The 14,106-nt window shown below is 37.2% G+C and overlaps 1 protein-coding gene across 1 annotated transcript in view; it reads left to right on the top strand.

Annotated features, from left to right (window-relative positions):
- The window catches only part of FSTL5 (follistatin like 5), an 873,635-nt gene that overhangs the window by 298,869 nt on the left and 560,660 nt on the right, over positions 1 to 14,106 (top strand). The window contains exon 4 of the mRNA XM_062198990.1: positions 1,122 to 1,370. Within this exon, the coding sequence (XP_062054974.1) occupies positions 1,122 to 1,370 (249 nt within the window). The remainder of the gene's footprint in view (positions 1 to 1,121; positions 1,371 to 14,106) is intronic.

The following is a 14,106-nucleotide window of genomic DNA, read 5'->3' as shown; positions in this document are numbered from 1 at the left end:
GTTTTTTTTTTTTTTACAAAGGTCTATTTTAAATTAACTTTATACACATAAGATTAACCCTACACTAAGTAAAGTGTTCAACAAATATATGAAAAAAAATGTTCGTCAATTTCAGTTCTATAGATTACCTTTTAGGTACTTTATTAGTTATCACAGATCAGGGAGAACATATGGTATTTGTCTTTTTGGAACTGGCTTATTTCACTAAGTATGGTGGTTTCCAGTAGCATCCGTTTCGTTGCAAACAATAGGATTTCATTTTTTTTACCATTGTGTAGTATTCTTTTGTGTGCATATACCGTAATTTCTTTATGCAGTCTTCAGTTGATGGACATCTGGATTGATTCCATGTCTTAGCTATTGTGAGTTGAACTGCAATAAACATGGGGGTACAGATAACTCTTTCATATACTGATTTCATTTCCGTTGGGTAAATTCTCAGGAGTGAGATGGCTGGGGCATATGGTAGGTCTATATTCAGATTTCTGAGGTAGCTCCATACTGTCTTCCATAGTGGATATACCAGTTTACATTCTCTCTAGAGTACCTTTTTCCCCACATTCTCACTAGCATTTGTTGTTTAATTTTAAAAATAGTTTTCATTCACATATTTATGTCATTTTAATGTTTTTGAAGAGATAATAATAACTAATATCTAAGTGAGATTTTTTAATTGCCAAGCCCTTTAATCTTAATAATTATCTGAAGATATAATATATTATACCCGTTTTGCAGGTGAATAAACTGAGGTACAGGTTTGTTAGATGCCTAAAGCTTGCAAGTCATTGGAGAGAATTTAACCTGTGGATCAGCAGCTATGTGTTTAATCGCTATGATGCCATTATGTTGAGAGATGGTTTAATGCCTTAAGCATCACACTACTCTGAGAAGAGACAGGAGACTTCAAGAACAGGGAGAGATGGGAAGAATGTGGAGTCTTAAAAAAATCCATCATTTTGGATTCTTTTTTGAGTTCTGATGCAATTCTCTCCTCTACTTAAATAACAACAGATATCGGATTATACTGCAATTGTGTTAGAACACATTTTTCCTTTGACCCTTTGAAATGCCTGGGTTATTTGGACAAATGAATCAAATGATTTTCTATTTTTCATCTACAGGATTTCTGATTCAGGATGTCCCTTTTGGATCTTGTGAAAATAAGTACTGTGGCTTGGGAAGACACTGTCTGATCAGCAGAGAGACAGGCCAAGCTGAGTGCACCTGCATGGATGTTTGCAAACGACACTATAAACCTGTGTGTGGATCTGATGGAGAGTTCTATGAAAACCACTGTGAAGTTCACAGAGCCGCTTGTCTGAAACAACAAAAGATTACCATTGTTCACAACGAAGACTGCTTCTTCAAAGGTAAATGCAGGTTGAACCTAAGGTGTCTTCCTGCCCCAATTTTTTTTCCTATTCTCAACTAGCGTTTTCCAGTTTAAACTCTAGCATTATTTAGTAACAGCAAGTGCTTGAAAAAGGAAAAGAAAAATAAAATGTGCTTAACTGTGGCAGTAAGCAGCAATATATGGAAATTTACATGAATGAATTCCAATATTCAGTTTTGAGAATAAACCTGGCCAAACTAGGACTCAAAATTTAATATAGCTTTCAGCATTGTACCATATGGCTTCCAAGTCCTGGATGCAGGGTGGCCAATTCAATCTGTTAGGCCAAATCCTCCTAAAAGCACCTGGAGTGGAGCTAAGGGACCAGCGAGTGCCAGACCTGCTGTGATAACATCTCATTTCTTCCTGATTGAAAATGATGGTTTCAGTTTACACAGAGTAATTCAGATTACATAGAGCCAGTAGTTGCACACTGAAATAACTATGAAGAACTCATGGTAAACTCAAATAATGTATCTGAAATGACAATTGTTTAACATTTGAAAATATTAGTATTTTCTTGCAGGTTCTTGAATTTGTTGATTTTTGTGGAAAGCAGTGCCAAATCAGTAATATGAAACAGAATTTTCGCACGTTACATAAATAAAGTATTGAATGGCTTTAACATCATTCATTATGCACTGGTAATGCTTTAGAAATATTTGCTTGTCAATTGTCATAATTAAATATGTAAAACTTCCATCATTCTAATAAGTCATTGATCAACCTGATTTGCAGTCTTTTTCTGGTTCCAAGTCTCAGTTGCTCAGAGTGATTCTGAAGTATGTTTTCTCTTCAAAACATGTTTGACAGTTTCATTCTTAAATATATGACTGCATTATGTTTGTACACGTTCACTTACCTATAAGTTAAAGACAAGATTTGGAAGTTATCTTTTATTCAAAATTAATAGAATAAAGTATTATTTGTTATTTAAAAATAATACACAGAGGTTCTCAAATTATGTAAGATACAATGATCTGTACTCTTTATGGCTACCAGAATCCCTTCACATAATAGAAGAAAGATAATAAGAATAGTTTACTTACAATGAATGGTGCATTATGGATACCTTAAAATTATGGTCAGATAATGCTTTGTTACTATAGTCCATTCACTGAAATATTTGCAGATATTTTGGTTTTAGGATGAATTTATTACCCTTTTCTATCAAATCTAGTTTATAAATAGTTTGTTCTCTTAACAATGTTCATAGAATATCTTTCTGTCAGTCTGACCTGACGTATACATTGGAAATTAATACTACTGCACTGATATAATAAAAAGGTAAATAATATGTGATGTATAACTATATAAATATATTAATTTAGAGTGATAGTATAAAGCTGAGGTTTTGTGCACTTGATACCCAGAAATTGATTTTTTAGAACTACATATTAAATATCATGTGGGCAAGTAATCTGTGTTTAGTAGCTGATGCTTAGGCATACTGCCACTCTAGAAAATTCTTCATGGGATAGATGAGATAGATTATCTTCCTTACCACTAAGCATCATTAAAAAATGCTTTGATAGATTTTCTCTTTCATGATCATACTAGGAATTTTTATTACATCTCTGTTTGCTTCAAAATATTTTCTCATCATCCATATAATTGAAATTATGTAGATAATATCTGAGTTATTTAGTACGTGTTAGCAAGTTTCCCAGGTTTCAGAAATTGTGGAATTTTTTTTTCATTTTTTTTGGTGTTTTGCCTAACATCTAACTTATAAAATGACATAATTTTAGCAGAGAAAGTGTAAACAATAGGTAATGAAACAATTTGCCTATCATGTAGGTGCTCATTGGCCAGGTTGATGTAAAGAGTCTATAAAGCTGAAGGCCTGACATTGTTGTGATGGCTAAAATGAATCCGGTGATTGTGAATTGCATTTTTGTGTGGAACTTCAGGTTGTTATATTGTTTTCCATAATGGTCCAGTAGAAGAAAAAAAATCAAGTTTATGTTCCAGAATGACCAATCCTGATATCAAAATTTATATATATTATGTATGCACATTTATGTACTTATTTGGAAGTTAGAGAGTCAGATAGAGAGAGAGAGAGATCTTCCATCCACTGATTCATGCCCCAGATGACCACAAGGGCAGGAACTGGGCCAGACTAAGCCAGGAGCCAGGGGTTCATCCAGGCCTTTCACATGGTTGACAGGGCCCCAAACACTTGGGCCATCTTCCGTTGCTTTTCCCTGGCCATTAACAGGTAGCTGGGTCATAAGGGAAGTAGAACAGCTGGGACTCCAACCTGTGCCCATATGGGATGCTGGCATCACAGGCAGCAGCTTTACCTGCTATGACAGCCCCCCCCCCCCCCCATCCAATTATATATTTTTAATTAGTAAAGCCAAACAACTTAAAAAAAAAAGGAAAGAAAGGAAAAGGCATTTACTTCTTTCAGAATACCAAAAGGGGATTGTGTAAGCCTTAGAATTGGGTCAACAAATCAGAACTTATTTGCCAAACCTACTTTTTCTTAATGGCTTATTTTATTTGAAACACAGAGTGACAGAAAAGGGGAGAGAGAGAGAGGAAGAAATCTTCCATCCTCTATTTTACTTCCTAAACTCCTGCAATGGTTGGGGGCTGGGCCAGGCCTAAGCCAGCAGCCAGGAACTCTCTCAGGGGCTCCCACATGAGTGGCAGGGGCCCAAGCATTTGGGCTATTTTCTGCTGCTTTTCCAGGTGCATTAGCAGGGAAATGGGTCAGAATCAAAGCATCTGGGACTTGAACTAGTGCTCTGATATGGGATGCTGGGACTGCATCCTGCTGCACCCCAACACTAGCCCCAATCTGACTTTTTAGTTCACAATCTACTTTTTCTAAAGTGAAGTTTTAAAGGGATGTAACAACAACCATTTGTTTAGTGCTTTTGTACTGTAAAAAGAGAGCTGAGTAGTTACAGCAGAGACCTGATGGCACTCAAACTCTACTATTTTTTATTTCATTCAAAAGAAAAGTTTTTTGACTCCTTCCTTGAAAGGTTACTGGTGCTTTAAAATTTATTTTTAAAACTGTTAACAAGTCTTTACTATTCTGTATCTGATTGACTATCATGAAGAACGTAGAGATCTAAATATATGATAAAATTAAATATAATTGAACTCACATTTGGTTGCAAATAAAACAAGATATTTGAGTGAGATCCATGAATAGTATCAAAGTCAAATGTCTGAACACTGATACTAGGAAAAGATATATGGGCTATTTCTGTGCTATTTCTTACAACTGCCTATAACTCTATACTTATCTCAAAATTTGCCAAAAATAACTTTAATAAAATATAGCAAATAATAAAATAGTTAAAACGTTTATAGAGAAAAATGCATTATCCATTTCTTTTTTGTTCTTTTTTTTGTTTTTTGTTTTTTTTGTTTTTTTTTTTTTTTTTTTTTTGACAGGCAGAGTGGATAGTGAGAGAGAGACAGAGAGAAAGGTCTTCCTTTTGCCGTTGGTTCACCCTCCAATGGCCACTGTGGCCGGCGCATTGCGCTGATCCGAAGCCAGGAGCCAGGTGCTTCTCTTGGTCTCCCATGCGGATGCAGGACCCAAGCACTTGGGCCATCCTCCACTGCCTTCCCCGGGCCACAGCAGAGAGCTGGCCTGGAAGAGGGGCAACCAGGATAGAATCCGGCACCCCAACCGGGACTAGAACCCGGTGTGCCGGCACCACAAGGCGGAGGATTAGCCTGTTAAGCCACGGTGCCGGCCCATTATCCATTTCTTATTTGAACATTAAGGATAAGTCTAGTTACACATACTGAATTGATCATATTTATCTTTGGCATGCATATTTAAACTTAATAAAATAGGCTACAGTTTTATATCATGTTTATTGCATCACTGTTTTTAAATGTTTTATTTATTTACTACCTTAAAGTTTTATTTTGTTTGTTAGGCATCTATCAACCATTTGCTGGTTTATTCTGCAAAAGCCTACAAAGGTCATGTATAAGCCAGCTGGGCACAACACAGGAGCCAGGTCTTTCCTCTTTTTTTTTTTTTTTTAAGATTTTATTTATTTATTTAAGAAGTGGAATTACAGACAGAGAGAGATTCCACTAGTTCACTTCCCCAATAGCCGCAATGGCCAGAGCTGAGCTGATCCATAGCCAGAAGCCAGGAGCTTCTGGGTCTCCCACACAGATGCAGGAGCCCAAGTACTTGGGCCATCTTCCACTGCCTTCCCAGGCCATAGCAGGGAGCTAGGTCTGAAGAGGATCAGCTGGGACTTGAACCAGTGCCCATATGGGATGCCTGCGCTTCAGGCAGAAGCTTAGCCCACTAGCAACAGTGCTGAGGAGTCAGGTGTTTGATGTAGGTGGCAGGGGCCTACCCACTGAGTCGTCGTCTCCTGATGTCTCCCAGGGTACACAATCTGAAACCTGTAGCAGAACATGGACTCCAACCAGACAGTCCAGTGTGCATCCTAATCACTAGGCCAGATGCTCAACCAGGAATCATTTTGTTCATACGATTAGAATCCGTGTTAAAAGCATCTATGTCTATATATCTAAATTGAAATATTTATAAATATCTACACCTATCATCTTTTTATCTCTGTTAAATATTGAAATGCCTCTATAGTAATCTCAGCACTTAGTTTCACTGGCTTTGCCATGTACACGTGAATTTACCAAGAGTATTTTAAGAGATTGATATTTTGTGGAACAATAGATTTAATAATATACTTTTGAATATAAGATTTCTCTAATGAATTTCCAATCATATTTGATAATGAAATAGCTGGCTATAATTAGATGTGGGGTAGCCTATCATTTATTTACTGTCATCAAATATTTTTGATGTTGGACATCAAAATACGAAACATTCTATTTTTATGTAACTCGTAGCTGTTCACTTTTGTGATAAGATATCTTGGCCTTCAAGCCATTTACTCCAAAGAGGGTTTTCTAACTGCTGCAATTCACATCACTTAGAGCAAATACAATTCCTTCTCACCCCGATACCAGGTCACTCCGTCATACAAAAAGGAGTTACTTAGCAGGTAGATATAACCTGGAGGAGGAAACTCGAGACATAACTGATAACAAAATGTAGGAAATTAAACCTTTTATGAGAAAGTCAATTGAACAGAAACCCTTTTGCCATTTGCTATGCTGAGAATAAAACTGTCATAAAGGCAAATGTTCTGTGCACTTAAACGTGCGTCACAAACAATAACAACTGGGGAAATACGGTTGTTACAGCTACCTGTAACCACTTCAATGATATCTGCTGTTTTTCTGTTATTCTTTTATTTTAGCATAATCTTAAGTGAAATTCATGTCTTTTTTCTTTTTTTTCATGTCTTTAATCTGATTTTTTAAAAGAGACTTGTGGAACTTAAACTAGAAAGCAGGACTGTTGATTATATTTTATGATATGCTACTTATTATTGACATATACTTTATCCATTTATAAAGATTTATTAATTTATCTGAAACAGTTACAAAGAGGCAGAGGCAAAGGCAAAGGCAGAGAGAGAGAGAGAGAGAGAGAGAGGTCTTCCATCCACTGGTTCACTCCCCAGATGGCCTCAATGGCTGGAGCTGGGCAGATCCAAAGCCAGGAGCCAGGAGCTTTTTCTGGGTTTCCCACTCGGGTCCAGGGGCCCAAAGACTTGAGCCATCTTCCACAGCTTTCCCAGGCCATGGCAGAGAGATGGATGAGAAGAAGAGCAGCCAGGACTTGAACTGGTGCCCATATGGGATGCAGGCACTGCAAGTCGTGGCTTTACCTGCTAAGTCACAATGCTGGCCCTGACATAAACCTTTAAGTTGCTTTATTTTTCTTTCCCAACAAAGAACACCTTTTAAAAGCTTCTATTTTATATTTATATAGCCTATTTTCCATTACAAGAAAGACAGCAGTGTGAATAAATATATGTAAACCTTGAAAATCAATACCCAAATTTTTATTTGTCCATTTGTTGTTATTTTTTTAATCTAGTCAGCATTAGCCAATTGAAAGTGCAGAATGACAGTAAAATTTGTAACTTAGAAATTTTAAATGTAGATTAAATTTTTCAAGGCCAAAGTATACTACGAATATCCAGTTCATCTTAATTAATTTAGTACCTCATGACAAACAATTTTATTAATCGATTGTATTTTAGCAAACCTAAATTTAGTGACATAAAATGCATTAAGCTGTGTTTCATTTTTAAAGTTAGTTTTGATTTTAATATTTATTGATAGTTTTCAATTGTTTTTCTCCATAACAAAGTATTAAGTATAGAATTCTATATGTTATATAAGACATTCCAGGAATCATTAAGTATTTATATGCATACACCCATCATTTGATATTAAAATCTTTCCAATTTTCCAAGTCATCCCGTTTTGAAAATTCTGTGATGTCAGGGTGGGGCTGTGGCGCAGCAGGTTAACGCCCTGGCCTGAAGCGCCAGCATCCCTTATGGGCGCCAGTTCTAGTCCCACCTGCTCCTCTTCTGATCCAGCTCTCTGCTATGGCCTGGGAAAGCAGTGGAAGATGGCCCATGTCTTTGGGCCCCTGCACCCACGTGGGAGACCTGGAAGAAGCTCTTGGCTTCTGGCTTCGGATTGGCACAGCTCCAGCCATTGCGGCTGTTTGGGGAGTGAACCACGGATGGAAAAATTCTCTCTCTCTCTGCCTCTCCATAACTATGCCTTTCAAATCAAATAAATAAATTTTTAATAAAAAAGAAAATTCTGTAATGTGTTCAGTATACATATGTTTAAGGCCACTTATGGATATTTAATAAATAGATGATAGGTATTGTGTGTAATATAAAAAATTATCTGAAAAATGATTAGTTCCACTCCGGGCTGCTCCACTTTGGCTCCATGTCCCTGGTAGTGTGCCTGGGAAGGCAGTTGAGGATGGTTTAAGTGTCTGTGCACTTGATATCTATAGACCCAGACAGAGTTCTGTGCTCAGTCAGCCTGGACCAAACCCAGATGTTGTGGCTATTTTAGGAGTCAACCAGAGGATGCAAGATAACTCTATCTTTTTTTGCCCTCACTCTTTCAAATTAATAAATAACTGAATCTTAAAAAATTATTAAATAAATACATACATACCAGGGAGTGAGAAAGCAAAGGAGGAAGAAAGTAGAAAATGCCATCAGTGGTAATAGTAGTAGTAATAGTAATGATAATAAACTGAGCATTATTTCTTTCAATGTACTTTCAAAAATTCATTATTAATTCATTATAAGAAGCCAGTGTAGTATAGAGAAGACAATAGCCTTCTTTAAAAATGGCCTGTCAACATTTGCATAGCAAGTTAATGCTAACCTGAGGCAGAGCCAGGCTCTTCTAGCTTCTTCTTCTTCTTCTTCTTCTTTTTTTTTTTTTTTTTTTTTTTGACAGAGTGGATAGTGAGAGAGAGACAGAGAGAAAGGTCTTCCTTTTTGCCGTTGGTTCACCCTCCAATGGCCGCTGTGGCCGGCGCATCTCGCTGATCCGAAGCCAGGAGCCAGGTGCTTCTCCTGGTCTCCCATGCGGGTGCAGGACCCAAGGACTTGGGCCATCCTCCACTGCCTTCCTCCCATAGCAGAGAGCTGGCCTGGAAGAGGGGCAACCAGGACAGAATCCGGCGCACCAACCGGGACAAGAACCCAGTGTGCCGGCGCCGCGAGGCGGAGGATTAGCCTGTTAAGCCACGGCGCCGGCCTCTAGCTTTTACTTAATGTGTGCAGGTTAAATACCTCTGTTTAAGAATATCATAGTATCTTTTTGGTCTAGGTTTCAATAAATTTTACTTTTAATATCAATTTCCATGTAAACACATAAAATCATTTACAAGAAAACAATCTGCTCTCTGGCATTTTTGAAAAATGAATCATGTATTTAGCATATTTTGTGGCCAGTAGAACAAAGTAAAAGATAATTGCTGACTTAATACTAAAACTTCATTAACTGAGCACATTTGATCATAATGGATTTTCAGACTTGTGTCTCTGAAGTCACACATATTTTTTGCATCAGATTATAGCCCTGAATATGATTAAAATGTTATAGAAATGATTTTTCCAGAATAGTCTAATTTAGAGCAGTGAAATTTCTAATTTTAGGTAAATACATTTGCAGTAAAATAACAAATTTGGAAATACATTTTCTGTTGACTGATACTTGAAAATGTTGACTTATCACCACTCTTATTACTGATTTGTTATAGTTAATTTTGCTTTTTTGTACCACAATAGAATGTCTCCATTAGATGTGCAATGCATATTGTTATATCACACCATTTTACTTTCCGTCCTCCAGAAAAAGAGGACTTTAAGTCTTATGAATAGTTCTTACATATTTATGTTCACTTTATTGGAAAGAGAGAAACAGTTGGAGAGAGAGCTTCCATCTGCTGATCTCCTCCCCAAAATCGCACAATGGGGTTTGGCCAGCTGAAGCTGAGTGCCCAGAACTTAATCCAGGTCTACCAGTAGGGTGACAGCGAGCCAAGTACTTGAGCCATCCTCGACTGCCTCTCAGAATGCACATGTGCTGGCTATGAGGTTACTTGAGCCGTCATGGACTGCCTCTCAGGGTGCACATTTGCAGGCTGTGAGGTTGGGAGTGGAGAGCTGGGACTGTAACTCAGCACTTCCATGCGGGATCCTGCATCCCAAACTGAAGTTCCATGAGGGAGCCACATGCCTGCCCTGTCAGATTTTCTGTCATTTGTGAAATGTAGGAATTAAATTTAAATTTCAAATACTTGAACAGAGTCCTCTTGTTTTCGTGTATCTTCTTTTTGGTCTTAACTTACAGAATGAGCATTTTAACTTACTACTTTATTTTGTGTTTTTCATGGATGTGTGAATGCCCCATTAATATTTATGAACACAGTATTCAAAAGTGACAAAAAAGTGAGCATTTTATTGGTTGAAATAAATTTTCTTTTATCTCGAGGATGTTTAAATTTTTATCAGTCATTATCTCTCGCTGACATCTTTACTTATACTGTTCATTTTCTCAGTATCCTAGTTTCAAATTTTGAATGTACTATTTCTATAACTTAAAAAACATTGAAAAATGAAGCGTATTTTACAACTGTTATTTAAATATAGTCAGTTTTTCCTCTACTATATCTCTTTTAAAAAATCCTGATGAAAAGGTTTTTATTGATTCCACTCAGCACACAGTATTGAAGAATGAATATTCTTGAAAATATAATAAAAATGCGGTTGCCCCTCTTCCAGGCCAGCTCTCTGCTGTGGCCAGGGAGTGCAGTGGAGGATGGCCCAAGTGTTTGGGCTCTGCACCCCATGGGAGACCAGGAGAAGCACCTGGCTCCTGCCATCGGAACAGCGCGGTGCGCCGGCCGCAGCGCGCTACCACGGCGGCCATTAGAGGGTGAACCAACGGCAAAGGAAGACCTTTCTCTCTGTCTCTCTCTCTCTCTCACTGTCCACTCTACCTGTCAAAAATAAAAAAAAAAAAAAGAAAATATAATAAAAATGGTTCTCTATTAGCCTCACCTATAGCTTATTTTTATAATATTTTCTGAACAGTATCCACACGTATATTAGAGAACATTTGAAAATGTACTCTTGATAAAAAATTTAAAACCAAATGAGAAAAGTAGAAACCTTTGTGTATTATCCAGATAGTTATGTGACAAGAATATTTGGATAAATCACATTAAATGTAGGAAATGCAGCAATTCCCAGCACAATAAAAAAATGAGTAATTAGCATTGTTGCCTGCTTGATGCTAGATAAGTATAAAGAATGGCTTCAGGTCAATTAATAAAAATTAAAATTACTTAAGGAAATACATATAATCATGTTGTTTTAGTTCAAGCCCTGGTGCCATGTAGCTATAAATAATTTATCAATCCAGTGATTACAGGAGAGCTTCGGTATATTCAGCAGGGTATCTTCTAGTGAATGCGCCACAGTTCATGTCTTCTATTACATGATTATCACTTTAAGGACTTGATTCTATGTCTTCCTCTAGTCAATCAATGAAATTCTGATTGTTTGTGTAATGTTTGTTAAAGATCCCCACTGGGGGCTGGCATTGTGACATAGCCATATTCTTGAAACATTGAGAGCATGGGTACCAGTCCCAGTTGCTCCACTTTCAATCTAGCTCCCTGACAATGACCTGGGAAAGCAGGGGAAGATAGTTCCAGGACTTGGACCCCTGCCACACACATGGGAGACCCAGTTGAAGTTCTCTGTTCCTGATTCGACCTGGCCCTTTGATCTGGACAGTGAACCAGCAGATGCAAGAGCTCTTTCTCTCTGTGTGTCTCCCCCTCTACCTATAACTTTGGCTTTCAAATAAATACATAAATCTTTTTTTTTTTTTTTTTGACAGGCAGAGTGGATAGTGAGAGAGAGAGACAGAGAGGAAGGTCTTCCTTTTTGCCATTGGTTCATCCTCCAATGGCTGCTGCGGACGGCGCATCTCGCTGATCTGAAGCCAGGAGCCAGGTGCTTCTCCTGGTCTCCCTTGCGGGTGCAGGGCCCAAGGACTTGGGCCATCCTCCACTGCCCTCCCAGGCCACAGCAGAGAGCTGGACTGGAAGAGGAGCAACCGGGATAGAATCCGGCGCCCCAACCGGGACTAGAACCCAGTGTGCCGGCGCTGCAAGGTGGAAGATTAGCCTGTTAAGCCACGGCGCTGGCCAAATACATAAATCTTGAAACAAAAAGATCCCCCTTAAGTGTAGAGATGAGTTATGATTAAATGTTTCAGTACCTTTTCCACTTGGCCACATCTGAACAACACACAAATGATCACAAAGGTTCTTGAAAAGATTTCCCTCTAGACCAAGTCAACTAAAGTTCAAAATATGTAAAAATAATACTGAACCACAATTGAACTATAATTTTACTGTGCACATTGTTGAAGACCTATAGTCTCATTTTTGTTTCAGAATTATAAACATTCAAGTGGAATTGAAAGTGTTTGTTGAAACATGGCATGAAGATCATGCACATTGTAAATGAAAGTTTGCACTGCTCATACAAAATAACTTATAACACAGATAGTTACAGATTGGCTTGGCATGAAATTTTGTGATGATAATCAAGATTCCTGAGTGGAAACATTTGCTTTTAGTTTCTGTAATAAATCAATAATGACTTTCAAAAATCCACAATAATTTCACACTTAGAACTTCTCAATTCAGAGGTTCCTTCCCGATGACTTGGAGTAAGTTTCTATCCTGATAGGTCTTCTTGCTGGTTGTCATATTAATTATGATATTGTGATTCAAGTGCATATGCAAAAGTGGGGAAATATGCCAACACTTAGATCATGGGCCTGGCAATTTAATCATTTTTGTCTATCTTATCTATTAGGGGATAAATCAGAAGGAAATCAAAATTTACCTTTGAGATCAGAAAAAAATTAAAAATATTGCTGAATATGTAGAAAAATTTAATAAAAGTCTCACTTTTAGACCAAATAAATAAGAAAAGGTTTGCCGAAGTTGAACATAATATTTCTATGTTTACGTTAGAATCTAATTAATTAGTTTGGAAGAACAAGGTAGAAGCAGGAGGTCAATTAGGACCTTATTGTTGTGACCCAAAGAGAAGTAGAGATGATTGTTGTTTCATACAAGATGACAGAAGTGTCAGTGATAAATAGTTATTAGAGTATCTGCCTTAATTTGCTAAAGGTTGAATATGTTGTTCCTGGTAATTAAAGAAATCAACTAAGCTAATGGATGATTTGAGATTCATTTCCTGAAATGTGAAACACTGGAGCCTCACACATTTGTAAATGCATGTAAGGGTAAAGTATTTACATATACAGACACTTTTAAGATGAGTTGATTTTTAATGCTTTTAGAGCAATCAAAAAAAATTTATGAGATCACATGTGAGTACAGAAATCAAATGGGAGCTTGGAGCAAAAGACATACATTTAAGAGTTAGAAGTATGTCAACAGAGGAATAAAGCCAGGGGATGCTGTAGTTGAAATGAAGTAGAGAATGAGTGCATATTAGGAAGAATAGAAATCAGAGGTCATAAAGAGGAGTCCCATGGAGTCACCAGTGACAGCAGGAAGGTCAACAGTGCATAGATACACAGAAGCTAAAGACAAAGTTGTAAGAGGGTACAATGAAAAACTGAATTAATTAGTGTTAAACTCAAGTGTTATGAGGATTGGAAAATGTGCATAACTTGGAAAGATTAAGGTCATGATTGACCATGGTAACAGTGAATCAAATTGAAAATGAGAAGCGAGGAAATGAGACCATAAGCACACAACACACAATTCCTTAGAGGAATTCTACTCTAAAAAAGAAATGGATATGAGCCAAAAATTGATGAAACATTTGAGTTAAAATATGAGTTTCCATTGGTGCAAAAATTTTTGAAACCCATATATAATTTTTTAATAACCTGTATGTTCCATGAACTATTCAAAGAATAGTTAGCAGGAAGGAGAGACATCGATGAGAACAAACACAGATACAAAGTAGAAGTAAATATATGTGAAAAGAATACAAAGAATTGTGGATGTCATGCCATTTGGTATATAGACAGTTATAAATATTGTCTTCACTGAATTATATGGTCTGCACATATGCCTTTCTTTTCTCACTCTGTGATCATTGTCATGAATCCCAAGTCATGTCATGTCATGTCATGTTAATAATCCTGTTTGCAAAAGTCCATATATATGTACATATGTCATATAACTTAATATCTACACATGAAGTGAATGTGATAAATAT

This window comes from Lepus europaeus, chromosome 8 (genome assembly GCF_033115175.1).
Source record: "Lepus europaeus isolate LE1 chromosome 8, mLepTim1.pri, whole genome shotgun sequence".
In the NCBI taxonomy this organism is placed as follows: domain Eukaryota; kingdom Metazoa; phylum Chordata; class Mammalia; order Lagomorpha; family Leporidae; genus Lepus; species Lepus europaeus.
The sequence above is the reverse complement of the archived record's forward strand: the minus strand, read 5'-3'. Positions and strand labels throughout refer to the sequence as shown.